Source organism: Haemaphysalis longicornis, unplaced genomic scaffold (genome assembly GCF_048455015.1).
Source record: "Haemaphysalis longicornis isolate Haplotype H1 unplaced genomic scaffold, Haemaphysalis longicornis Haplotype H1 scaffold_9, whole genome shotgun sequence".
Classification (NCBI taxonomy): domain Eukaryota; kingdom Metazoa; phylum Arthropoda; class Arachnida; order Ixodida; family Ixodidae; genus Haemaphysalis; species Haemaphysalis longicornis.
In genome coordinates this window covers 76,768,759-76,796,620 of record NW_027526460.1, presented here as the reverse complement: position 1 = coordinate 76,796,620, position 27,862 = coordinate 76,768,759, and the positions used below count along the sequence as shown (strand labels likewise).

The window sequence follows — 27,862 nt, the reverse complement described above, 5'->3', positions numbered from 1 at the left end:
ACCAATCTCGAATTCTTGCTGCCTGATCTGTACCATACATAGGTGCTTGGAGCGCTTAGGTACTGAGTGACACCTGCAAGGAGTACAAACGCTTTGAAGCCAGTGATATGGTTCGAGAAACTTTATTGAGATCGACGGCTATGACAACATGAAGTCGTGCAATATGGCGAAAAACCCTGGGTGCAGCGAAGCAACTGTAGTAACGGGGCAAAGCCTCCGTGAACAGTCTAGCAGAAACCTTCACTTGGTAATTACCGTCACCATTGTGTGGCCCTTCATATTTCTTACTTACTGCAGTCGAAGCACGCTTTTGATGATAACGAGGGTTTGAACGATGACTGGCTGCGGCGCTGTCAATCAACCGCTGTGCTCTAAGTAGTTCCGCCACAGATTAAAATAATGGCAAGGCTGAGCACAGGGGTGTCGATGACACAGCTAGGCACGCAGGGTGTGTGGTTGAAGGCGATGCAGCTGCTTGGGTTTCGTTTCTTGGGCTTGCTTGCCTTGCCTGCGCTGAAGCATTTACTCCGGTTTCTTTTCTTTGAATTAATCACTGGCCGAAGGCATAGAAGCAGGCAGGAAACAGGAATGTACTGATGGACTGGCCTTAAGTTTGGCACGGCTTGGTGCAGTCAGTGACTCCGGTGCAGTTGAACGAGGAACAGGAAAAGGAGATCGTTGTAGAATGGCTTTAATTCACGATAATTATGAGGTCATAAGATATGAATGTTTCCGTTATGAAGTGCAGTCAATCTACTGTTCTGTGCGACGAGTAAAAGCGCCATGAATGTGCCTGTGACTTGTGTTAGAGCAGGTGCGTGACTCAGAAACAGAACCGTTGCGTCTGCTTCCTGCTTCTGGTGGACCTCCTCAGTGGCATCACAGGTTCGGCGTCAGCTTTGGGACATTCTTCTGCTGACTGCTTCTTGCGTTTGGGCTTCGCAACGGCACTCTCCGGTTCCTTGGTCTCGGGCTCTGCTGGGCTCACCTCGCTAGATTGCACTCTAGCACGTTTGGAGGGTGGTGCAGGCTCAGCTGGGGAATTCGCCGCTCGTCGACGTGTTGCTTGCCGTCTTCCCGCTGGCTTGCGCTTTCTCGAGCTTGTGCTGGGTTCCAAGGGTGTCTCATCTATTGTCTCATCTATCAGTTGCGCGCTCTCAGTGTTATCTGAGCTAAGTTTCTCGCCGTCGGTCTCACTTGCAGGCAGGGTAGGTGGAGCAGATGTTTGGGAGTCTTCAGGGTTAACTTCACTAGGCTCAAGGACAGACCGTTCTGGGGTTGGCCTGGGTAGCTGTTCTGTATCTTTAGTGGTGGTGCCGCTGAGGTCAGTTGTGAGGCTTTCACACGGTCGGTCCGGTAGGCCAGGCGATCGCACTTCTGTGGTCATCGGGTGGGTGCTTGCTGTGCGCTGGTCAGTTTCCGGAGTCAGTGTCAACCTGGAGATCGCTGCCTCCAGCTCTTCATGAGAGGACCGTGGAGGATTTTCTTTGGAAGAGAGAGGACTAGGCAGTACAGGATGGTGGAGTGAAAGATCGATTGGTGCGACTTGCTGGAGGACGTCGGTACAGGTGTCTTCTGAAGGCAGTGACGGTACCGGAGATGCCGCCGCATTATCTGTTGGCAGGTTAAGGTTCAACTGACTTGCCCCTTCGTTAGCCAACTCCTCGTGCCTTGTCTCAAACCGGGTGCAAACATCTTCAGCTGCAGCATCCACTAAGATCTCTTCAGTCGATATCTCTATGACGGAGGCTACTTCGATGTCCTGGGGTTCAAGGATACTGTCGACTGGCTGTATGTCCTGCACAGTAGATGCCGCTGATGCTTGGACGCTGGAACTGTCTTCTCCCCTCAGAGGTGACGAGGGCGGTGTTAACTCTTCGGAAAGTGTCTCCCACTTTGAGGTGCCCTCGTAATACCCTTCAGTAGAATCTGTGCTTTGTTCCTGGATAGTTGCAGCACATTCGAGCTCTGCTTCCACTGATGAATCACGTAAGGGTGTAGTGGCTAAAGCGTTAGTGTCATCCTTGACGTTCTCGACTCGTTCTGCATCTTGCGTTTGCTTTGTGTCATCACTGTCTTTATGCCCCCGCAGCTCAGTGGTTTCTGTCCTTTCCACGACTGAATCCTCGATATTACATACCGGTGTGCCGGTATCATGCTCAGGAACATGGCTCATTGCTTGCTCATCAGCTGGAAGAATGCTTGCTTGCATCGTCTGAGCTAAACGATCAGCGTCCAAGTTGACTTGTTCAAGCCGTCCTGTTTCCACAGTAGGAACGAATGGAGCTGCTTTAGCTTGAGTGTCTTCCGGTGACGCAGGCAGGCCTGGATGTCGCCAAATAATGATGGCAGGTTGACTTTCTACTGAACCCCTTTCGCTCTCATAATCCCCAGGAAGCTCACTTGTTTGGTCTTCCATAGGAGGCCGGTCCAAACTTTCTTCCTTGGTGTCAGCTTGCTCCAGGACCATGACTGATAATGAATCTTCAGCAGTGTCCTTATCCTCGGCACCAACAATGTCCTCTTGTGGTAGTGTAGGAAGGCCTGGATGTTGCCAAATAATGATGGTAGGTTGGTCTTCCAGTGAACCCCCAGCGACCCCATCTGCGTGGTCTTCCGTAAGAGGCTGCTCCAAGCCTGTCTCCTCTGTGCCAGCTTGTTCCAGGACCATGGCTGGCACTGCTAGTTCGACACTGTCCTTATCCTCAGCACTGACATTATTGTCCCTGTGCACTTGGTCTACTTCAACCACAGCCTCATCACCGAAGTCATACTGGTATTCTTCTGTGAGGCTGCTGTCTGAACCTAAGTCTGCCTTAGTAGGACTGGCTTCATTTTGGTACAACAGTGATTGCTCGCTTTCGACTGCAACGTACCGTGCTGATGGTGCCGTGTGGGAATCTTCCTGTTCAACAACAGTAGCTAGTTCCCGAGGTTGGTGTATCTGAGCTTCCTGAGTGATGCCGTGCTCCCTTGTTTCTGATGTGTCGTACTGCATCTGCTTAACTGTTTCCTGGACTGCGAGTGAGGCACTTTCGGTTTCGACATTTTCAGCTGAAGGCTGAGGTGAAAGTGCACATTCAATTTCAGCAGCCACTTCTACAGGCTCATTCAATTCAACAGCTAATATGGGTTCATAGGTTGACTCGGGTTCAAATCCTGCGAAGGTACTGCTCAAGCCTGTCTGTTCTGTGGCTCCTTGCTCCAGAGCAGTTTCAATTTGAGACTCAGCAGCCATTGGTGCCAGCACCGTAGGCAGAGCTTCACGCTCAATGCCAACAGCCTGTTTCTGGGGTCGGTCCGTGACAACTTCAAGAAGAGCAGGCCACATGTCCACAGAATCGTCTCTCTGCTGCTCAGAATAGCTTCTGGTGGAGTCCACCTTTATAACAGCCTCCTCCTCCTCCTGCTGTTTCCGTAACATTTCACTGTCTGCGGCGGCTGATCCTGTCAATGAAGTTTTTTCTCGGGAAGTATCTTGTGCTTCTTGGTCAGTGAGCGTCTTCAGACCTGCTTGTGACATTTCAACGGCCACTACTTCTGCGAATGAACCATTTTCTGGTGAAGTATCTTGTACTTCTTGGTCAATGCGTTCCTTCAGCACTGCTTGTAACGTTTCACCAGCTGCTGCTTCTGTGAATGGAGCATTTTCTGGTGAAGTATCCTGTTCTTGTTGGTCAATGCGTTCTTTCAGCGCTGCTTGTAACGTTTCATCAGCTGCTGCTTCTGTCAATGGAGCATTTTCTGGGGAAGTGTCCTGTTCTTGTTGGTCAATGCGTTCTTTCAGCGCTGCTTGTAACGTTTCATCAGCTGCTGCTTCTGTCAATGGAGCATTTTCTGGTGAAGTATCCTGTTCTTGTTGGTCAATGCGTTCTTTCAGCGCTGCTTGTAACGTTTCATCAGCTGCTGCTTCTGTCAATGGAGCATTTTCTGGGGAAGTGTCCTGTTCTTGTTGGTCAATGCGTTCTTTCAGCGCTGCTTGTAACGTTTCATCAGCTGCTGCTTCTGTCAATGGAGCATTTTCTGGGGAAGTGTCCTGTGCTTGTTGATCAATGCGTTCCTTCAGCACTGCTTGTAACGTTTCATCAGCTGCTGCTTCTGTCAATGGAGCATTTTCTGGTGAAGTGTCCTGTGCAACTTGGTCAATGCGTTCCTTTAGTGCTACTTGTAATGTTTCATCAGCTGCTGCTTCTGCCAATGGAGCATTTTCTGGTGAAGTATCTCGTACTTCTTGGTCAATGCTTTCCTTCAGCTCTGCTTGTAACATTTCATCAGCTGCTGCTTCTGTCAATGGAGCATTTTCTGGCGAAGTAACCTGTTCTTGTTGGTCAATGTGTTCCTTCAGCGCTGCTGGTAACGTTTCATCAGCTGCTTCTGTCAATGGAGCATTTTCTGGTGAAGTGTCCTGTGCATCTTGGTCAATGCGTTCCTTTAGTGCTACTTGTAATGTTTCATCAGCTGCTGCTTCTGTCAATGGAGCATTTTCTGGTGAAGTAACCTGTTCTTGTTGGTCAATGTGTTCCTTCAGCGCTGCTGGTAACATTTCATCAGCTGCTGCTTCTGTCAATGGAGCATTTTCTGGTGAAGTGTCCTGTGCATCTTGGTCAATGCGTTCCTTCAGCGCTGCTTGTAACGTTTCATCAGCTGCTGCTTCTGTCAATGGAGCATTTTCTGGTGAAGTAACCTGTTCTTGTTGGTCAATGTGTTCCTTCAGCACTGCTGGTAACGTTTCATCAGCTGCTGCTTCTGTCAATGGAGCATTTTCTGGTGAAGTGTCCTGTGCATCTTGGTCAATGCGTTCCTTCAGCGCTGCTTGTAATGTTTCATCAGCTGCTGCTTCTGTCAATGGAGCATTTTCTGGTGAAATAACTGCTGAAGTTTCATCTGTTTCTTGGTCAGAACGTCTCTTGGGTTCTACTTGTGACGTTTCGTCAGCAACTGCTTCTTCTGTCAATAGAGCATTTTCTGGTGAAGGCAGTGATATAGTATCTTCTCCCACTTGGTCGATGCATGTCTTCAGCTCTGTTTGTGGCATTTCATCAGCCACTTCTGTCAACGGAGCAGTTTCTGGTGAAGTATCTTCTGCTTCTTGGTCAGTGCATCTCTCCAGCTCTGCTTGTGACGTTTCACCAGTCGCTGCTTCTCCTGTCAATTGAACTTTTTCTGGTGAAGTGTATTCTGCTTCTTGGTCAGTGGGCCTGGTCAGCTCTGCTTGTGATGTTTCATTGGCAGCTGCTTCTGTCAATGGAGCATTTTCTGGTGAAGGAGCTGCTAGAGTATCTTCTGCTTCTTGGTCAGTGTGTCTCTTCAGCTGTGGTGAAGCAACTGGTGACCTATTTTCTGCTTCTTTGTCTGTGCTTCTCTTCATCTGTGGCATTTCATCGGCTGCTACCTCTACCAGTGCAGCATTTTCTGGTGATAGAACTGGTGCCATACTTTCAACTTCAGCGGTGCTTCTCTTCAACTGTGCTTGCAATGTTTCATCTGCTGCTGTTTCTACTGCCGATGTGACTTCCTCTGGTGACGGAATGTGTGACGTTTCATCAACTGCTACTTCTGTCAATGCGACATGTTCTGGCAGAGATACTGTAGATACATTTTCTGCTCCTGGGTCTTCACTTCTTTCAACCTCCGGTTGCACCATTTCTTTTGCTACTGTTTCCTCTGTCAATGTGGCATTTTCTAGCAGAGGTAATGAAGATGCATCTTCCTTCTCTTGGTCAGTCCTTATCTTATTACTCTGTGCTTGCAACATTTCATCTGCCACTTCTGCCGATTTGGCGTACTCTCGTGAAGGTTCTGCTAACAAACTTTCAGGCTCTGGACGTCTCTCTAGCTGTGCTTGTGTCATTTCATCCTTTGTTTTTTCTTGTGTTAAAGCAGAATTGTCTGGTAAAAGTACAGGAGGTATATGTTCCACCTCTAAGTTGGAAATTTCCTTCGGTTGCACTTGCACCATCTCATCTGTCGATGCTGCTTCTACTGCTGATGGAAGTTGTGACCTTTCATCTGCCGCTAATTCTATGAGTGTGGTGTTTTCTGTTGAAGCTGCTGGAGACACCTCATCGGCCGCTGCTTCTGTCAATGCCACTTTTTCTGGTGACGTAACTTGCAAATCATCACAGGCCGCTACTACTGCCATCACTGGAGCCCTTTCTGGTGAAGGAACTGCCATATTCTCTGCTTCTTCCGCAGGGCTTCTCTTCAGCTCTGCCTGTGATGTTTCATCTGCAACAGCTTCTGCAAATGCAGTATTCTCTGGTGGAGGAACTGGACCAACATTTTCTGGTTCCTGATCTCTGATGTTCTTCACCTCCACTGCTGTTTCCTCTGTCACTGTGACTTTTTCTGGTGAAGGAACTTGTGAAATTTCATTGGCCCCTACTTCTTTCACGGCATTTTCTGGTGAAGGCACTGGAACTATATTTTCTGCTTCTTTGTCACCGCTTATCTTCAGCCGCCCTTGTGACATTTCTTCAGTTGCCGCATATGTCAGTGCAACATTTTCTAGTGCAGGCACGACGACTGGTGCGATATCTTTAAATTCTTTCTCAGTGCTTCCCTGCAGCTCTGCTTGTGAAGTTTCATTGGTTGCTGCTATGCCTGTCAATGCGGCATTTTGTGGTGAAGAAACTGGGGAAGTAGGTTTCACTTCTTCATCCACACTCTTCTTCAGCTGCACTTCAGATATTTCATCAACGACCGTTTCTGTCGGAGCAGCACTCTCTGGCAAAGAAACCCGTGACAAATTTTCTGGTTCTTGATCCGTGCTTCTAGCTAGCTTCGTCATCAACTTTTCATCGACCTCTGCTCCTTCTGCCACTGTAGCACTTTCTGGCAAAACACCGGCAGCCAAACTTTCCTGCTTTTTGTCCAAACGGGCTGGCGACACTTCATCTGCTGGTTTCCCTTCTGTGGGGGTGGTGTTTTCCCGCAAAAGACCAGCAGGCAAGTTTTCAGGCGCAGCGTCAATGCTCTTCTGTAACGGTGCTTGTGCTGCTGCTTCTGCTTTTTCAGTTATCGCAGTGCTCTCTGGTAAAGTAACTGCCAACATTTCTTCTTGCTGGGCATCATTGCTGCTCTTGAGTGGTGCCGTCATAGCCACCACCATTTTCTCTTCTGGTGTAGTATCGTCCGTTGGAAGTTTCGCAGAGGGCTTCTCGGGCTCTGCGGTGTTCTTCCTGTTCAGCTCCTCTGATGATGTCGCATTCATTGTTACCTTTGTCGGCGCATTCTTCTCTGCTGGAAGATCAGCTGACAAGTTCTCAGACTTTGCTTCAGCAGCACCTTTCAGCTGTGCCGCTGAAGAATCCTTTGGTGGTTGCTTCTTGATTGCTGTGCCTTCTACGGCCGTTACACTTTCTGCCCGTGCGGCCGGACGGACACGCTCTGGCGGACTGGCTTTCTTTTCATGTCGCTCTGCTGAAGGACGGTCTGCATCTTTTGAAGTGCTTGCAGTCTGTTCTTTTACGGGAGGACGAACGGATGGTGCAGGGTTCACAATCTTATTACCAAACGACAGATAGCCAGGCATTGGTTGGGTGACGACATTTCCTTGTATCTGCCGACGCAAGAACTGGTCCCATTTACGCTGGCCAGCTGTGGTCCGGCTCGACAATGCATCCTGATCCGTGGTACCTGCAGAAGTTGAAGAGGCAGGCTTGTCTTTGGACAACTTGAACTCGGGTTTCTTCGTAGTGATTGGGCGTGGACTATCACGCACATCAGCCTTGCTCGCAGCAGCTCCCTCGTTTCGAAGGGGGCCACGCGGTTTTTGGGCCTTGGTCTTGTCGAGCGAGAAATACGCTGCCTCTCTCTGGTACTGTGGGATCGCGTTCCATCCCTTCCGGCAGAGGGACGCACCGTCTTCCTCCACTTTGCTGGCTGGTGGTGCTGGACTGGCCTTGACGCCTGTCTCAAACGGTTCCAAGTCAAGCACCGACATTATGCTTTCCCTTCTCAGCTTTTTGAGTTTCTCCCTGATGTCGCCCGACTTGGATGACTGCTCTGGTTTCGTTCCCTCATTGGCTTCTTGTTTGCTTGTCTTGGATAGCTGCTCCGGCTTTGTTCCCTCTTTGGCTTCTTGCCTGCTTGGCTTGGATACCTGCTCTGGCTTCGTTCGCTCTTTGGCTTCTCGTGGCGTTTCAGGCTGAGACTCACGCTCCTTCTTGCTAGTTTCGAGGAGCTGTTCCGCAGGGCTACGACGTGGCAAACGTTGTTCAGCTGTTTGCTTTTGTTGACGGTCCAGCTCTGAGGATTTTGACGACACTTCTCGTGGTGGCACGTCTTTCGTCTTGGTCTCTTTAACCGGCTGGGCACTCGGAGCTACTTCCTGCTGTTTTGTTTCTGCCTTGGGGCGCTGCACCTCTGCCTGCGCCTTGCGGCATGTCTCGAGCTCTTTTTGCTCTAGAGATTTAGGCTTAGCAGACAACGTGGTTGACTCCTTCTGGTTCAAAGTGTCACTCTCCAGGCGCTGGTCGCTTGGAGGGATGTCCCATTTACTCCTCCTCTTGGGCTTCTCGTCTGAAGGCACAACTGCCGGTTTCCTTGCAGCCTCCTTGGTTGGCTGTTCCTTTGGTAATGGGCTGTCCAGATGCGGCCGTCCATTTTGCGGTGGAATGTACGGACCCTCGGGAAGCGGAATGCTTTCGAGAGGAATGTCCTCAAAAAGAATGGTCAAGTCCACGTCTTCTGCAAAGATGTTGCGCTCCGTTTCGCGTTGAGGTAGCCATCCACTCTTGTTGCGCTGCACTTCACGTTGCGGTAGCGGCTCACTCTTTCTTGCTGGCAGCGTCTTTTCGTTGGGGCGAGCATTTTTGTTGTCTACGATGCCAGTACCTCTTCGCCTGTCCTCAGAGCCATTTTCACGTTTTTCAGGTTTCGGGCGAGCTTTCTCCTCTGGGGCTGGTAGTGACTTCTTCTCGGTGGAAAGACTGCGGTTGTCCGCGCTATTACAATTTACGGGGCCATTTTCTGAGCCTTTCTCGGGCTTTGCCTTTGCTTTGTCTTGTAATTTGCTAGCCTGGAAAAAAAACGAGCAGTATGCTTGGATTAGTGAAAGAACTCTGTACTTTATAGAATTATGATTACTAAGTAGGAAGCAAGATTAGAGACTAATCTGGAAAGTTAGTTCTTCAAAGATTAAACTCAATCGTACTATGTCGGTACATTCATGTTCTGCTGAAAATACCATGCACTACTGCTATTATACCAAAAACCTTGCCTAGCAGTACACTGAAAAACTTCTATAGACCACCAGACTAAGTGCCACTGAAGACAGACTTTTGAAAGCGCCAGTGGTAAAGCTTGCACAAAGCATATCAGAAAATCTTGCTTCCATAAGCAGAAATTTGTTTAGAATTTGTTAGTGCAGTAAAAACTTCAACCAAAACTCACATCTTACATTTTGAGTATGATAGAAACAAATTGTTTGCACCAACTGTTCAGTGCACACGATGTAAAGCCATAAGACGGCATCATTTGACGCTACCATTAAAAAAATGTGTGGAGCGGTATATTGGAATGACAGTCATAATTATAAGTGATTAAGTTTCAAAACAGTTAATACACAACTTGGGTTCAGTGATAGAAACGTTGTCAACATTATAGTCAAAATAGCATTCTGCGATTTCTCCAGTTCTGATATCCAGCACAAGCAGTGCTTCAAGTGCCTTTTTATTCTTGAATTTCATGGCATATTAGTCATAATTAAGGGCTCTAAAGCAGCGCCTTTGTGACAGCACAATAGTGGAATTAGACACCGTAAAAAGGTCACAACTTGGTCGCAGCAATTTGAAGACTTGCGTTACCACCTGCGTTAGCCTTTAAAAAAGCTGTGTTTCAGGATAAGCGTGCGGTAGGATTATAGATTTCCGCGCAACACAGGTAGGCACCTGAGCAAGTTTTCGGGGACCTTGAAATGGCGCTTTCTTAGTAAAGGAGATGCACTTTATAATCCAGCATAGAAGCGGCCTCATTTTGGGTCACGGTGATTTCCAAACTGTAGCTTGGACCCTTTGTGGCTGTAATTTTATGGCTCAGCGATTGATGCTTATGTGCACGTGCACATCTAGGTAGGTACCTCACCTTGAAACCGTTGTAGGAAGATTGTAGCTGCAGACATTCACATACTCTGTCGTCATCCAGGGAAGGTCCCACTTGTGGGCAGTGGTTGTTGCGAAGCCAGCCACTGACGTGAGGGAGCGCTTCGTGCAGTTTGAGGACTCGCAGTACATGGGCGCCGTGCTGTTTTCCTTTGGAAGCGCCTTTCTTGCGCCTTGTTCCGCACTCGCTCATAGAGCTTGCGTCAGCTCTGCGATAATTCTTTAATTTGCTGCGGCAATGTTTCTGTCCCAAGTGCAGCATTACGGTGAATTGTCTGCCCGTTTTGAAAGTTTATCAATCCGTGTTTTCAGGACCCTTTGGTTAGTCCCCCGGGAGCTAGAAGATCTTGATTGCTTTGCGAATTCCAGGTTCCTTTGAATCAGCATTTGCGTTTTAGTGCGTGGTTAGTCCTGTGCAAACTTGGTCATTCTGGTTCCTCATTGGCAAGATGCAGTACATCCAATTTCCAAGGGTTCTGTGGTACTGTGGGAATATATTGGCCTTGTTCCCAGATTACAAACTCTCTATAACCCAGTTCTTCAGGGCTTTCCTATACTAGCTTGTTTCTACACAAAAAAGTTTGAGTAGGAACAACTGCAACTCCCGCCATTACAACCCTACAAAGCTTAGACATAAGAAAAGCTTTGCCTGCCTTCTCCAAGTGTTCCATTCTGAGTTTGCAGCATGGCGGGTCAAAGACTGTGATTCGGTTATATTTAAGAGTGTGTTCATGATTTGTAGGAGCGCTACGTGTGCTTGCTTGTGTCAAATTTGTTCATCTGTTAATGTCCCGTTCATACCAACCAACATTATTGAGCACTCACTTTTTCACACGTCAGAAATGAGCAGGTGTTTCCACAATGGTGCTCCAATTTCGTGCTGCCCTCTTCTCTTAAGATTTACCAAGCACAAAGTATCCTCCTCAAGTTGCTTAAAAACGTTTCATTTTCACACATAGCCAATTAGCCATCTTCATGCCAGGCAGTGACCATCAATGTTCCAATGTTCCCGTGAATCCAACGACACGTGCTGTGGTAACTGTCACGAGGCAGATTGAATGACATTCTCCAATGTGGAACAAGGCTTCAATAAATGACGGGGCTAGTGCGCAGTTGTACGAATGTCGTTAGTAGTCGTTTTCCACCTTCACTATGTGTCCCGTCTCCAAAGCACTTTGTAGGCAGATGCTTTCCCGCAATTGTCAGGTTTGTCTCTGGCGTTCCACAAACAGCAGTTGCCCCGCTCCCTTGTAGTATCTATGCCAAAAAAGATAGATAAAGACCCTCTTTTTTTGTCTTGTATGCAGGCTCGTGTACCTGGGCATGGTCTACGGAATCTGGCCATACCCTGTCCTTGAGGTCCTCTCGCCAGGACTCTTGCCCGTCTTTCTGGGCACCTGCGCCTCTGCCATGTTTATCGTCTACGTGATTGCGGAGAAAATCAACTACTGCTTCTGGCGTAAGTTTGGGGGAAAGGGGTAATGCTTGTAATGCTTGAGCGGAACAAGTTTTGTCTCCTCAGTCAGCACTCCTGTGTGTGGTGTTAGGGGATGTGGCTAAGCGAGTTGCGATTATCAAGTATTACAACAACCTCGCAGTTTTCTTATGTGAGCTTTTTTTTTTCCTCTTCTTCTTCTTATGTTACACACATAAGTGGCAAGCGACTCAACGCGTAGATGTAGCGTGTGTCAGTGTAGCAGACTGCTTATTAACCGTCAGGTGGTTCTGATCGCTACATATGCCTTGCTGTAGCTACGCCACATACTGATGCGTGCTTTAAGAAATAAGATAGCTCTATAGCTTTTTACATTATTTTACTGCTAGGTGATGAACCCCTGGTTCCCTTAGAGAATGTTTTTAAATGTTTTAATGCAATCAAACTTTTACAAAACACTTGATTTTACTTTGATTGTACCCCGTTTTTAGCTGAGCGTTTTACCTTAGAGAAATCAAATTTAACCTTGTGTCTGACGCATTATAGCCAGGTCCTGCTACTGCACCTATAAAATCCAACTTAATAAAAGCTCTAGAGCCCTGAAATGGCACATAAAAATCCTAGCGTAAAACTTTAACACATAGGATGTTTGCCCAGACTGTCTTTTGTATTGGTGTTTACTTTAGCATTGAATCCGCACTTAATCTCGACGTTGATCAGTATTTCACAAAGCAGCATTTGTGTTCTTATAACGAGTACACACAGTGTCGATTATAGCGAACACTATTATAAAACGAGCACGCATTTTGTTCGTGACAGCAGTCACTTTTTTTTGTTTAAACATATTTGTACTTCTGACACTATCGTCAAAACTACGAGATCCCACATACAGCAGCACGTAGTCTCGAAAAAAACTAGACTGAAGGCGAAATGAGAAGATATATCTTTTTTTAAATATGTGACATGCATTAGAGAGCACTGCCATTATTCCTGTTCGATTAGCACACTCCTGGCTGCATGGTCATGTGATCAACACGCGCAGTTAAAGCGGCCATGAAGACAAAGTACAAGTTCGGTTCATTTGAAAGATTGCTTTGTCTCGATAACAGTGGTACCAATTTTATCGCAAACTTCGAACAAATAACAACAATATTAAAACTCAAGTGCACTCGAAATTTTGTCATCTTGAAAGCCTCATTTTCGTGTAGTCTGCCTAAAAATACTGCAAGCTGAAATACGCATATTCATGGCACAAACAACCAGCAAAAATTGGCAATTTTGGAACCGGAACTGAAAAGAGCGCCACCATAACGGCCACGCTGAAGCGATGTTACTGCCGGCGACACAGCAGCTGGATGACCGGAGAAAACCTGGACGCAATGCTTCTCGCTCGCAGCAGCCGTAGGAGAAGCACGCCTAGCTGAGCTCGACCGGTTCTCCAGGCTAGAGGGACGAACAAGCGACCGGCCGGCCGCAATGTCACTTCTGCTTCATGGCCGTTTGCATGATTCGCTGGCAGGTGCAGTGTTGTTAGCGGCAGAGCTATTTTAAATGTTTCTAATTGATTAACAAGGCATCTTATGGGGCTGGCAGTCGTGTCCGAGTTGGTTTGGTGGTCCGTACTGTGCGGTCAACATAAATTTGGTTGAGATGAAATTTGAGTGCACTTGGTGGCCTTTAATTAAAGCAGGGCAATTCGCTGCCACGGAAATAACCCATCACTAAAACACATGACTGGGCGGTTGTAGGGGTGCCTCTGGTTCCCTCTGATTGCATCACTTGAAGGCTAATGAGCAGTTCAAGCAATGACACCTATGTTTTCAGTCCGGGCCCATACAACATCGCTGGCCCATAACACATCGCTGTGTCGCAGTTTTTCAAAAAAATTTTCAACATTTTTTGCCTTTTCCCAGTTAAAAACACATATTTCGCAGCTGTAATGGCACTGCGTGAGGTACTGAAGCCTAGGTTTTTTTTTTTTTTTTTTTCCCAAATTAAACAAAGTTGTATTTTGTCTTCATGGCCCCTTTAAATAAGCACTTTAAAGGGTGAGCTGGCTTACAGACTTTTTCCAATCGGTATGTTTTCACAGCTGTGGCACGCCCAGGTCAACAGACGCCCACCACCATGTCCGAGACTGAACACTTGGACTGATGCAACGGTGAGCGCTACGTCTGCGACACAATAATTGAGTTGCGTGGTCGCTTTGCCCTTGACTGTGGTCGCATACACAACTTTTCCTTTCCTATCTATCCCAGTGGCGATCGTGAAAGGAAGGTCACGTAAAAGGTGACTCCTGTCAGTGTAGTGCACGTGTTGAAATATGTAGCTCACTGCATGAGTCCTTCACAGGCAATCTGTCACACAATTCCACGAATTCTTTTAAACTGTAGTATGTAGTTACGTGCGACGTTCAGAATGTAACATTGTTGTACTTTCTGTTGCAGTACCTAAAAATACCCTTGCATTTTTTTTTTTTTATGAATCATCAGTTGGATTTGATGTCCAGTTTGTTCTGCAGTCAAATGTGCACATATCGAATTGGGTTATTTTATGCGACCCCTTGTTGTTTATTTTGAACTACCAACTGCGTGGAACTATTTCTCAGTCGTTTGCTCATTCTAGAGGCGTGGGTTCTACCAACATATGCAGGGTGTTTCACCAAACTTTAGCCAGAGTTTAACAAATATTTCGATGTGCTCTAATACCCCCGGCTTACACTAGGGTCCGAATGTCATTTGACTCAAATGGGGTGCTTCGAAAGCCATTCAGAATCCGCCGTGCTCCACTACAATTTCGATGGCATTTGAAAGCTTTAACAATCGCTCGCCGTGCGGCATGGCGCCGCTGCTGTCGAGTTCTGTTTTTACACAATAATGCAACAATCAAATTTAGCGGCAGCCTTTGGCATTAAAGTGATATCAAATTATCAATAACGTAAGCTTTGACACGGTTCTTGCTTAATTCTGAATCGCAATCGCGGTTTTTTGTGCTGTCTGGCCACACTGGTTTGTCGCTTGCTCGCACTAGTGCTGAAAGTACGGAATCATTACATCTCGATATCACGATTTAAGTGAACGAGAAATGAACAAAGTCCCACAATTAAGAATATTTTGTTTGTTTTAGGTACGCCGCTAATGTATTTGTTTATGCCGACTTAGAACGCTGTGCGCGAGAGTGCTAGAAATGGCATTTGAGGGCCCAAATGTCTCCCTGGGTGCTCATTTGGCTCGAATGTCGTTTGAGCCGAATGACATTTCAAAACCCAGTGAAGCAGCACAACTTCGCATTTGAGTCAAATTACATTTGGTTCAAATGACATTTGGACGCTAGTGTAGCAGTGGTATAAGACGACGCAACCAAATGCATGTTACTACCTTTTCTATGTAGTTTCTCACGCTATTTTTTGTATGTAGCTTAATTAGATACTTAGTCAATTTTAATTATTCAACTTTTAAACCAACAAAGCTAGGTAAAAACAATCCCAATTAGGAAGTTGCAGAGCGGTATTCAAAACGTCAGAATAAACACTTTCTGTCCATTAGGTATTGGTATTTTTCAGCGTATTGAAGATGCCTGCGAAATACAAAAAAATATCGCGTGGCGTGCCGACTCGCGCGTATTGATTGCAGTGCTCCCAAATGTGCGCGCACAAACTGCCATAGGTGCGCTGCCGCTTAAAAAGTGACAGCGGATGACGAACCTGTTGATTCTGGCAGGACAAGTGATAACCGCTCCGTCTGCTTATCGCTATTATTGGCGATCTGTTGCAAGACAAACACATCGCTGACGCAAATGGCACAGCCAACGTTTACGTTGCTGCCCTGTCGCCTTTTAAGCAGCAGTGCGCCTATGGCAGTTGGTGCGCAAAACGTTTAGGAGCACTGCAATCAAGACGCGCACGCCGGCACGTCATGTGGTATTTTTTTGTAATTCGCGGGCATCTTCAGTAAGCTGAAAAACACTAATACTTAATGTATAGAAAGACATAAACTGTTTATTCTGACGTTTCGAATACCGCTCCGAAACTTTCTAATTGAGATTTTTTGCCTAGCTTCGTTGGTTTAAAAGTTGGGTAATTAATATTGACTAATTATCTAATTAAGCAACGTACAAAAAATCGCGTGAGAAACTGCATAGAAAAGTGAGCAACATGCATTTGGTTGCGTCATTGTAGAGTGCATTGACATATTTTTTAACTCTGGCGAAAATGAGGTGAAACACCCTGTCTTGCTTTTCCCCTCTCTATTCAAACGCAGCGTTTCTCCGCCTCTTTCAGGTACAGCAAGAGAGAAGAGTCATCTGTCTAGTCATTTGGTTCCTTGTTTGAAGGCTGTGGGTGTTCTGTGCAATTCGGTGATGGCTTCATTTGCAGTATTTCGTTCAGAGTATCCAGCGAGCGCACAGCGACTATTCTGCACTGCACTGTAGTACAAATACAGTACTGATACACGTTGTGTGCACATGCGGGGTAAAGTGCACTGCAGACGGGAGACTAAAATCGGTGAAATATAGTATTGTTTATGCGCGAAAAATGTGTGAACGCTAGTCAATGCACTAGCAAGCGTCCAAGCATACATATTTCAGCAAATGGTTATAGTGGCGAAGGGCACGCCTTTCTCTGCGTCAACAGTGCAATTCTGTTAGTGAAAACTTTCAGGCCTCTATTTGTTGAGTGGCTAAATACTATCAAAGCTTTTTATCAGAAGCGTTGATGTTGCAAGATGGTTTTACATTCTGAGTATCCCGGTGTAATTTTCACGGCACAAGCAAATGTCTGCGAATTGCCAGGTTTTCGCTTTTTAACAATACTTAAGCAACTGTGGTGTGTGTGTGGAGTGGATGCTTCACTTAATTTCCCGAATAATCCAAATAGCAAACACATTAGCTGCCAACAACCCACTCGCTCTCACAGTCTCTTGACTGAATGCCATATTGGGTGCTGATGTGAACGCCATGCTTGATGCAACTCTTTTGTAAAGGGAACGTTCAGCGCTTTGCTAGACTGGCATGGCATTGATTGATGAAGCTATAGATGTCTTTATGGGGAAATTTGAGCAGCTTGTAGAAATTTTGGTAAGCACTTTTTGTGCAAGCACCATACTAACTAGTCCTGCTATGATAGCACCTTGTAGTCAAAACAAAACCTTGTGCCATTCCACTAGTCCTATCTTGAAGACACCTTGAAGGCAACATACAACTTTGCCCCGTTCGAAAGATTGCCATGCTGGAGCAACAAGCATCCCAGTTTGAAAGCAAACTGGATTTACCTAACCAACGTAGTTATGACATCGCCACTGGTTTCCTACAGCTCCCCAGTGCTGTAGCAGGTGCCAACATTTGCATTCAATTGATGCCTGTAGACAGCCCCGAACTGATGAAAACTATAGACTTGCAAAAGGAATAGGGTTGAAACAGCTCTTCGAAGCTTAAAACAGCAGTTTTCTTTATAAGAAATGACTATTACAAGAACTCATCGATGACTTGGCCCCAGCAGCCATCATAACACTAACTTTGCTTGTAAGAGCTTGAAGAACTCCAGCCTGGCTAAACTCCAGACAGTCACCCAGCTATCTTTTGAGTGATAGTTTCAAAGAATGTAAATAACTGCAGTGTTGTTATACAGGCGATGCGCGCTACTATGTTTTGCTTTGCTTGATTGGTTGATCAGCAATAGTGTTACCTCTAGTTTTTGTTAAACTACTCCTTTTGATTGAAAGGCAGCCTAATGACTGCCCACTTTTGGCTGTTCTCCCAATTGCAATCACAAAAAAGCAGGTAATTCAGGCCCTTCCTCGTTAGTCGCAAACTGACCAGCAATGTCAAATATGAATGTACTGAGCTGTGAAAAGCCCAATCTCTCGGATTAAGCAAAGTTGCACGTTGCCTGTAGGGTTCCTTTCAGACAAAGCATTTCAGGGAAAATCGCCAAGGGGACACCGAGTATACGGAAATGCTGACATTTTCCTCTGAAATGCAGCCCAAAGGTTATGGAGAAGTCTGTTTATCTCCTCATATTTGTAGATGAGCCATACGTCATGTTTATGCGGTACATTTGATGTCATTTTTTTGGACTTTAGGTTAGATCTGTTTTACTTCGTTGGTGGTGTGAGTTATAGAACAGCCATACGTCATGTTTATGCGGTACATTTGGTGTCATTTTTTTCGACTTGAGGTTTTATGTTTTACTTAGTTGGTAGTGTGCATTATAGATCAGCCATACATTACGTTTATGCGGTACATTTGGTGTAATTTTTTTTTTTACATCAGGTCTTATCTGTTTTACTTCGTTGGTGGTGTGCGTTATCTTCAGTGTAAAACTGCCAGGGTAATAGTGCATTTTACAGTGCAGTTATTACCAGTTTTGGCCATACCGTGTGTTAGGTACTGCCACATGTAAATCCCATGCGTGCTTGGATGTTTATGGCTGGTAGGCAGACTGACAAATTAAGGTTTTTTTTTTTTTTTTGTGTACGCCACAAGTAGATGTGGGGTGTCTGAAATTTGGTTCTGGCTGCTTGTTTGTGGTTATTGGAATGTTGGTTGGTGAAATAAATCATGCTTCGTGCAGAAATGACGTTAGAAGACTTGTGCCGCTTTAATCAGGTTTAGGAAGCCACTTGATTTCATTTTGTACAAAAATATGCTTTGGTCACACACTTGAGTCATTCTTTCGATTCGATGCTGAAAAATTCAGTAAAAAAAGAAGCGTTCTGCAGTAGCGCATGAGCGCTGCATCTTTTTCACAAGCAAAGCGGTGTTGCAGACATTTCAACAGCACGTGTCCTTTCACAATGCCTGACATTTCCAGCTTCACTAAATCACATTTTGTGACAGCTCATAGACGACAGTTCTTGACCATGGAAGTGCAATGCATCAACAAATGTTATGTCATGACAGCAATGAACCGCTGACATTTGAAAGTTCACAATGCATGCCGCCGAGTGCAAATGCCCATTTGTACCGGTCATTAAGAGCTCAGTTCACACAATGCTGGAAATTCGAGTTAAAGGTTGCAAGCATTCTGCCAGCACTGCTCCGTGACACGTACAACGGTTTTACTCTGGAAACTTCTTCCAGCTTCCAAAGATAAACTAGTTTCTAAAGGGGCCGTTTTCACTCGCGGTAAACAGAAATTTCAACTACACCCCATTTTCACAAATTGTACCTGCCCTACAAAGCAATGAAAGTGCAATAACATATTTCAGTTCAGAGTCTATGAACAGCATGAAAAAATGTGCACCTTTAACACCTTCACTGCACTTTTTTTTTGCGCACCCTGAAATGACATGGAATGTCGATCTGTTCCCAGTTATTACACAATCAGAAAGAAAACAAAAATAACACTGCACAATTAGAGAGAGGAGCTGTAGTGCGCTTTCTCTTAACAAAAAAACAACAACAAAAGTTGCATGGCCTGAAGCAGTGATTCAGATTGGCACACCACAATCGTGGCACAAACGTTAAAGTTTGTTGGATTTGTTCTTTGAGAGAAAAGCCACTGCACTTTTAAAAAAGACTCGTTACTATACATACGTAACAGTATTGTTTCTGTTGTTAAAGACCACTCAACAAATTTAATGTAAATTGTGGTTCCAAAAACTTTGATGTGTGACAAATTTCCAGTCTTTTTATCACAAAAAGTGTTAAAAAATCACTGAATGGGGGTGCATTTTGTTACAATCATGAGCTCAAACTTGTTTGGGATTTAACGTGTCAAAGTGGCACCCGGGCTACAAAGTGTGCGTTGTGGAAGGCTAATCTAGACTGCTGGGATCGTTCAACACGCACGAAACTCGAGTTTTGGACGTCATCTTTAGGAGCGTAAATCTCCTGTAACTAGGATCTGAACCTACGTAAGGGAAACTGGTATCATCTTTGCCCAGCTTTTCTGTATCTATCACTGCCCAAATAGGTTCCCCCATAGGATACTGTACTATGCAACAAAAAATAAAGCTCTGAAGCAATGAGTATGCTAGCGGCACATGAGTTGGTGCTTGAAAATCAAGCACGATTGGTGTGAGAACACAACAAACTTGTGTTTGGTAAGGCTCGCACTTCTAGTGGCCATCAAAAATATGCTGCCTTGGCTATTGCTATGAAACAGTCAATCACGCTGTATCAAGACCGGTACAGAAGAAAGTCATTAAACTGGAGACAAAGAAATGCCGCATGAAGGAACTGGTCAGTACGCAAAATGTGATTACTAATGACAAAAACGACTTTTTTGAGAACGCGTATACTAGCAGCATAATCGAGAGAATGGGAAGCCTTTGCAGGGGTGAGACATGAACAGTGTGGTATTCTATTTGGCTTTGCTGACTTTGCCGCTCGAGGGCGTATCGAGCGAAAGAAAGCTGGGGTGGACCGCCTTCGTGACATCCTTATGGAAAATTTTTTCAGAAGAAAACGTGTGAAAAAAAAAAAAAAACATACGTTGCATCACGGGATTGAGGAACAAAAAAAACGCTGAAAGTAGAAAATCGGCTTTGAAGGTGCAGCCCTTTGTCCACTACAGTTGTGATCAAATTGGCAATTTACCCACTTAAAACTTTTGTGTAAAGGAGCATGATCTTTTATTTGTATTTTTGCATCATCTTAAAGATGAGATGGTTTGATTTTATGATTGATTGTGTTGATTTGATTTTATTGATTGATTGATTGATTGATTGATTGATTGATTGATTGATTGATTGATTGATTGATTGATTGATTGATTGATTGTGGGTTTTAACGCACCGACACTACACAGGCAATGAGGCGCGTCGTAGTAGAGGGCTCTAGATTAATTTTGACCACCTGGGGATTTTAAACGTACGTCGAAATCTTGAACACATGGGTGCTTTCGCTTTTCGCCTCTATCAGAAATGCGGCCGCCGTGGCCGGGAATCGAACCCGCATTTTGTGGCTCAGCAGCACAAGGTGAGATGGTTTGATAACGTGAAATACTTTAACGTATGGAATTGTCAAATCAACCCTGGGAGTGCAATATGCAATGCAGTAAGCCATGCCAACTGTTCAGAGTGATCTGACAGTTAACTAAAATTGACCTTGACATAAAAAGAGCACTCAGCAGCCATAAACAGGCACTACCTACACCTACCTTCCCTTTCTCTGTTTAGTCTAGACAGTAAAGCCAAAATTTACATCGCAATGAGCAGTGAACCACCTACTACTTGAACGAATATTCAAACTTTCCAAACATCCACACACCCCAGCCTGCGTGCCTAGCATTACACTTGGCAGAATATCGGCTGGATAGTCGGCAGTACGCAATCATGGAATTTGCCTGTATGATCCCACTTGTTTTTGCCAACTTGCGAGCATTATTTCGATAGATTAGGTGAGTTGCCAACGAAACATAAAACAAAGACATCACAAGACCACTGTTCAAAATGACAAACTGTCCGCACTAACTCAAGGAGCTGAACGCAGCTGCTGTGCTTAACATTCTCAATGGTTAAACAAGACAACAGTGCAAACAGTTAACGAAGGCTTACGAAAAAACACAGGACAAGTACTGCCTACACAGTGCACATACGATCACATGGGCCACACACTCACAGAATCAATGACAACACACAAAAAGAACGACAAATATGTGTTGTACTCTGCTCGATAGTCTTAAAGGGACCACGAAGACAGCGTTCATCCTTACTTATGTGAAAAAGCTATCTCCCAGCGATTCGCTCAACTCAATCTTTTAGATTTCCCACTACAAATCAGCAGTGGTGTCACTGAGTAGCACCTAAAAGGGTAATAGGTGCATTAACTCTATGCTACCACTCAAGCAATACGATCAAACAAAACCACAGGCACAATAATTACATGGAAGCTCTGGCGGTAGCTTTTGTTGGCGTTCGCCAGTCACACTAGTTTAACTAGTCCTTGCAGCATCATAGGGGGGAGTGCCAGAAAGTGGCTCTTGATTTGCGATCCTTTCATCGATTTCCCTTATTAACTAATTTAATTGTCAGAAATTCGATTGAAAAATGCATGGCTATTATTTTGACGTACCATTCGTTTAAAAAAAACCAGACTTGTATTTTGTCTTTATGGTCCCTTTAAAACATGCACACACACACGCACGCGTACTGTTACCACTTTTGACGCAAAATAACTCAAATTCTCAACACTGCTACCAAACACAGAAGGTGCCCACAACTATCAATGCCATTTTCTCCCAATACCATCTAAAGTTCACGCACACAAACTCGCACATGCTGCCGCAAGCCACAGGCAGTGCTCGCAAGTATGAATGCTATTTAATGCCAGAACCTCTCGACGATAAAGGAGTAGAGCTTGCACACATAAGTGACTTTTAAATGCAGAGCATTTCAGTAACTCACGATGTCACCCGCGTTGGCGTCCGTAGTCCGCACGCTCACTGCGCATGCGCGTCGAGTCGAGGCGAAAGCGAACACATCTCTCGCGAGGGGCATTGGATTGGATTCGAACACTCTCTCGCGAGGGGCATTGGATTGGATTGGATTAGATTGGATTGGCTTGGATTGGATTTGGATTGGATTGGATTAAAGTGGATTGTGTTGGATTGTGTTGCGTCATAGCCGCGGCATGTTGCGGCATAGCCGCGGCAGACGCGCTTGGGCCGGCGCATGTGCAGTACTCTCTCTTCCGCGGTTTCCTCTCCTTCGGGCGCGCTGCGCATATAACCGGTGTGCCGTTCTCCGGCCAAGCAACATCCGCGGTTGGCTCAAACACCTAGAGTCCACGCCGCTTTACAAGTACGCCAACGTCGTCGACTGGGACCGGCTTACGCAGTCCCCTCAACGTATATAAGCGGCGGAGCGCGCGTTCGGAATTCAGTCAAGGGCGTCTTTGCATGGCTTACGCTTGACGTGACGCTTTGCTTGACTCGAGTAGATGCGACGCATTTCCCCCCGTGGGAAGATGCGGGCGGCTTTTTCTGTTTGTGGCAGGAAGGAGCCATCTCGAAGTTGTTGCACTGAGGAGGCAGACTTTGCGACAACTCACTTGTCCACTTTTAAGGGACACTAAAGATGGAATAACCTTGCTTTAACTGAACAGATCACACCTTTCACAGTTCTCTCAGGTTTTGTTCGATGACAGCTCATGCTCTCGTTGTTTAGAAGTAAATAACCAAACCCGCATTTTCTTCTCCTGTTTTTACTTCGTTTCTTTCATGACACAAAATGAGCGCATCACGAATCGAGCCAACGTAGTTCGTGCCATGCTGCCACTAAACTTTTGCCGCCAACTGTCATAGATGTAGACGTGAGCATTAAGAAACAATTAAGCATTAAGCACCCACGCAACTCTTTTGGTCGCACTTGTACGACTCGTGAGGCAAAACATTTGACAAAACTGGGAACTGAAACAAGACCTACCAGATGTGCCACTGAGGCAACATTTTTCGTAAGCTCAAGTTTGTCCTTTTAGGAACATGCCCTCAACAAAAGTTGCGAGACATTTATTTTAGTTACAAGTGCTTAGCTGTTCGCCACCCCACCCCCCTCACCCACTCCATAAAATCGACTAAACAAGCTTCAGTAATAACCTTTTTGCCATTTACAATTTATTATTATCCACGTATTATCTGCACCCCTACTTTGCCACTGAAATTTTCGCATTTCTGGTGTGGGTTACACATGCAAAAATATGGTAATTTAAATTCGAGTGCTTTGGACTAGAGTTGTGTGTGCGGAAGCACTTAGCCATAGTGAAAGGCTTGGGATTCGCTTGGCCACCCTGGGATATTTAACGTGCATCAAAATGCAGGCACAGAGGCATTTGTTTTTTTCCTCTCTCACAACAATAGTTGCAGCAGCCCAGAATTGGCCCTGTGACATCTTGCTCAGAAGCACAACCCACTAACCTTTAGGCCAATGCAGCGAGTGAATTTAAATGTTCCATCATTTAGGAATTCATTTGCTGGCATGGTTGGCTTATGGTTTTGAAAACGTAGCTGGGCACCTAATGATGGGCAGATAACTTAAGAAAAGCATACTATAAATCTCCAAAAGTGTGTCAATTCTTTGCTTTACTGAACCTCCATTTAAACAGCTGATGAAGCTATACCCGGTGACAACTTAAGAACAGCACCGGAAGTTGCCGCTGTGCCTTATCACCATAGCTGGATGTTTCTCCACACGGCGCAAGTAGGGCGTTACTGGGAATATTTTGAACATGGCGTGAGCCGTTCCCGTGATTTTTTTTACTTAATATGCTTATAAACGACTCCAGTGACGACAAACAAACTGCGTGAGACAAGACAGACGATATCACGCATTCATAGCAAACCCTTTTCAAAACGCGCGCGCACTGATGTCACGGGTCCGGCGCTTTGGCGGAGTGATACACTACATGAGGTGGCGCCGTTCTTGAGTTGTAACCGAGTACAGACAAGCATTCACAGTAGTGGTGGCACGTTTTGAAACTTTTGGGGTTGCATATTTTTGATTGATTGATTGATTGATTGATTGATTGATTGATTGATTGATTGATTGATTGATTGATTGATCGATCGATCGATCGATCGATTGTAGGGTTTATCGCGCCGACGCAACGCAGGCAATGAGGCACGCTGTAGTGGAGGGCTCCGGATTAATTTTGACCACCTGGGGATCTTGAACACACGCCAAAAGTGCATAATTTTTGGATTACACAGGCATGAACACCGAGCCAACTATTATGCACGCTTACGGACAATGTACAAATTGTGAATTCGCTTTATACCCCCCTTTATAACCCCGCTTTATAACCACCCCTTTCCTTTGCCTTTCAAGCATTAAAAGCATGGTTATGAAAACTAATGGCACATAGGACAAACTCTGTCATAGGAATTTTTTTCAATTCGACCAATCACAACGAGTAAGACCCAGGACTCAACTAGAACTCGGGAACAAAACAACTTTGCCCCCAGGCTACCATAGAGAGCGATGGGACTTTCGAATTGGTGCAAGCCTTCAGAATGTACTAGTACACAGCACAGTTCACATTTTGGAACGCCGCCTTTTCAACAGAAGTACAGTACACTTGGAAGAAGTACACTTGGAAGAAGTACACTTGAAACAAACACAACTTGAAATATTGATGTAATGACGAGAAATCACGACGACACTTTATCACAGTCATTTTCGAGTTACAGAAACACACTGAGCACTGCAATGCCGCTTAATGCCCAGCACTTGCGGCAATAATGCCCATCTGTCTCTGGCGCTTCCGCCCGCGAGAGATTTCCCGCTTGGGATAAAGTTCAACCTTGACTGTACGCTAACACAGAATGTAACAAAATGAACTCGGAGGACTGCTATCAAAGATTGACTAGAAACGTCAAATTTCCCTTTCGTACAGAATACCCCTGAAGTTGTGGACACTATCAGGTGGATAGCCTGCACTGAAAGACAAAACACCGGCACAGCTCAGCAAACAGTTAAAACAAACAACACACTGTACAGGTTAACAGCCAAGCCACCCCATGACTGGTTTTGATAAGTTAGAGTGGATTACTGTCAAGGATTGGGGGTCCTGAACACATATTTGACTGTGGGGCCAACCCTTGCCATCTTTACAAACTGGAACTCTCTCATAGGAGCCCTGCATACAAAATTGGTCACAACCGCTTGCTGCTGCATAAAACGCAGCTGATAGGAAACGATAAACCAACTCGGGCCACAACGAACCACCCGGCCACCTTGACAAAGAATGCCAAATCCTAAAAGCTCGCTCTTCACTTACCAAGACTGCTTGAGTTCACTCATAACGCAAGCCACTCGATGCTCAAGCCACGACTCGTGTGCTCGTACGAAGTGTGAGGTTTTGTGGGTGTGTCACGACGATGTGACTACTAATACATGAGGTCTATGTCTTGCACCGGCGGCACCATTGAGAGCTGTGTAGAGGCACTCTGAAAGTAGCTCTTGCCAATCACGCCGGTCTTCTGGAGGCACAGCATGGCCGCTTGGGCTTTGGCATGCTTCTTGTTGTTGCCCCTTTCGACCGGTTGGTACTCGATGCCGTTCACCTTGACCTAAGAGAAGACGTGATAGTTAGCCGCAGTTCAGCTTTTTCGTAAACAAGATGCTAACCATGCATCCACCATCAGACTTTAAAGGCAAGGCACTAACTAAAGGTAAAGAATCTACAAGGTGCGAGGTAAACACTACTGTTACGGCATGTACAAGTTTAGATTTAATGCACTGCTTAACAGGAATTTTTCATAAGCAGTGCTGACTACTCTGGAATTATACTTCCGATTGGCAGCTAAGCATACTGTAAGGCTCGCAACACACTAAAGGAAATTATAGAGGTGCTCTGATGCCTCTGCTTTCTCTCGTGTATTCAGGTGAATGCTAATTTTAGTCAACTAATGATGCTTGCATCGTAGCTAGCACATGCCATAACAGCAGATATTTCACGCCACTTTAATACACTGACATGCTTGTGCCTTTGTTTTAGAGACAACGTATTCAGAATGTAACCTTGAAGGCTCACTGGTGCATTTAGTAGAAGTGCATGCTGTTACCAGGAGGCGTGAATGACACGTCTAGGCAGCCACAAGCAAACGTTCCTGCAAACACGCTTCTTCAAGTGCATAAAAAACGAGCAATGCTCGACAACGTGGTTCAAAGCATCAACCCATGCTTTCCTCCCTGGCCATTTATGCTCAAAGCGAGGGTCGTGCTTGCCTTGAACAGGAATGTCTTTTTGTGGTCAGGTCCGCTCTCATCGACCAGTGTGAATTCGGGGGGTCCCCATCGTGATTTGATGCACAACTCAGTCAGCGCTGACACAGGGTGCTTGCCTAGGGAAAGGGGTCACGACCACCGGGGGGCATGGGAGGTGAGCAAAGTGAAAAATTACACACCGTCCGCAAGGCAGCAGAGGCGCTGCCGTGAAACTCGGGCCAGAGCAGTAGTGCACTCCCTACAAGTCTCCCTACCTCCCAAGTCTTGGTGGGCAGGTGGGGGAGGGCGTTTCGTCTCTAGCTCCGACACCAGACCTGCGCCGGGAAAAAAAAGAAAAAAAAAAGCTGAATCGAAGCAAGTTACTGCTTCTGTAACGACCCTAATGCAAAGCATATCCTTGCCAGGAAATAGTGGTGAGACGAATGTGCTCCTTCCCCCCCATTTCCATTGAAAAAGAAAAAGCAAGCTGCATCATAATCCTGTTCATGCGAATCTTTTTTCACTCCTTTCCACTGCGCACAGTTCCTGTAACTCGCACTGCAGAAAAATCTCCCTGCTGATGTATAAAGAGTGGCGTGATGACCATGCTCCACGTGTACCACATATACACCATTCAAAAAGCAACAAGGAGCTCACAAAGGAATGCTCCGCATTCAAAATTAACAGGGGGAATGAAAGGTTGAAAAGAAAAGAAAGACGAGTCTACTGCAGGACAAATGTAACCCCTGCTGTATTGCCTTAATTTAGTGAAAGGTGGCCTTTAGTGATACAATTTACCAGTGAACACTCAGAGCAAGCCCATCTCTCAGCATCGTCCTCAGTTTGCACATACAGTAATAGCATTACTGTCATGACAGCAAGGGCTTACAATAGAGTTATAAAAGAGTGCCGCATTTTTAACAGACAGCTAGCTCGGCACAGAATTCAGGTTGCTTTGTTAACAGACGTGCAGTTGTCACTAAGTGCGACGGAGCCACGCATCGACTCACTGCTGCGGGCAAACAAAGTTTGCCCATCTGTGCGACAATATGCTTCCGAGCGCGTTAGTGGTGCGGTAAGCTTACTGACTGAAATTGCAGCATCTTCAACTGATGATGCATGATTCTGAGCAACGATCACGCACAGTCTATTGAAAAGTAAAGTGAGGGGATAACTGACAGCTTATGAGTGGCTCTGAGTGTTCTTTGGAGCCAACATGGTCAAGAAAATTAGGTATGCTCGAGGTATGCTTCTCAAGCTGGTTACCTGTAGGCAGCTGCCGAGCATTAAAAAGCTCCTTTCACTCCTGCTGGGCACCTATTCCTGCTCTGCAATCATCTAAAAAGCTCTCAGTTTTGCACAGACTACACATGTCAAAGTTCAGTAAGCATTGCTTAACGTTTTTAATTACAAAAAACAGCCACAAAATGAGCGCAGGCTGTCGCAATGTTCCGTGCAATAGCTTTAAAGCGAATAAAGGTTTATTTATGCAGACGAAACATTACGGCCGGCCATTGTTTGCCCACCGAAAAGTAATAGCCACCGTGCGTGCCACCACGTTTTATTCCGAATGACGGAAGCTGGACTGAAGCTGTGCATAACAAAGTCTATTGAGCTATTCAAAGTCTATTTGAACAAAGTCTAACAAAGTCTATTGAGCTATTGATTCTATTGAG

General features: G+C 45.6%; 2 protein-coding genes across 6 annotated transcripts in view; one reads left to right on the top strand and one right to left on the bottom strand.

The window, feature by feature from the left end:
- The window catches only part of LOC144151935 (androgen-induced gene 1 protein-like), a 72,817-nt gene extending 54,701 nt beyond the window's left edge, over window positions 1–18,116 (top strand). For all 3 annotated transcript variants that reach the window (XM_077683115.1, XM_077683113.1, XM_077683114.1), the window contains 3 exons: window positions 11,411–11,562; window positions 13,631–13,699; window positions 15,818–18,116. In XM_077683115.1, the coding sequence (XP_077539241.1) occupies window positions 11,411–11,562; window positions 13,631–13,692 (214 nt within the window). In that variant the 3' untranslated portion in view covers window positions 13,693–13,699; window positions 15,818–18,116. The remainder of the gene's footprint in view (window positions 1–11,410; window positions 11,563–13,630; window positions 13,700–15,817) is intronic.
- The window catches only part of LOC144151933 (uncharacterized), a 71,104-nt gene continuing 43,348 nt past the window's right edge, over window positions 107–27,862 (bottom strand). The window contains exons 10-12 of one of the 3 annotated variants that reach the window (XM_077683107.1): window positions 26,462–26,521; window positions 26,208–26,323; window positions 18,113–25,549 (exon numbers count right to left, since the gene is read on the bottom strand). In XM_077683107.1, the coding sequence (XP_077539233.1) occupies window positions 25,367–25,549; window positions 26,208–26,323; window positions 26,462–26,521 (359 nt within the window). In that variant the 3' untranslated portion in view covers window positions 18,113–25,366. Of the gene's footprint in view, window positions 9,023–10,086; window positions 11,417–18,112; window positions 25,550–26,207; window positions 26,324–26,461; window positions 26,522–27,862 lie in introns of those variants that run through there. The other 2 variants (XM_077683105.1, XM_077683104.1) reach the window with 2 other exon arrangements.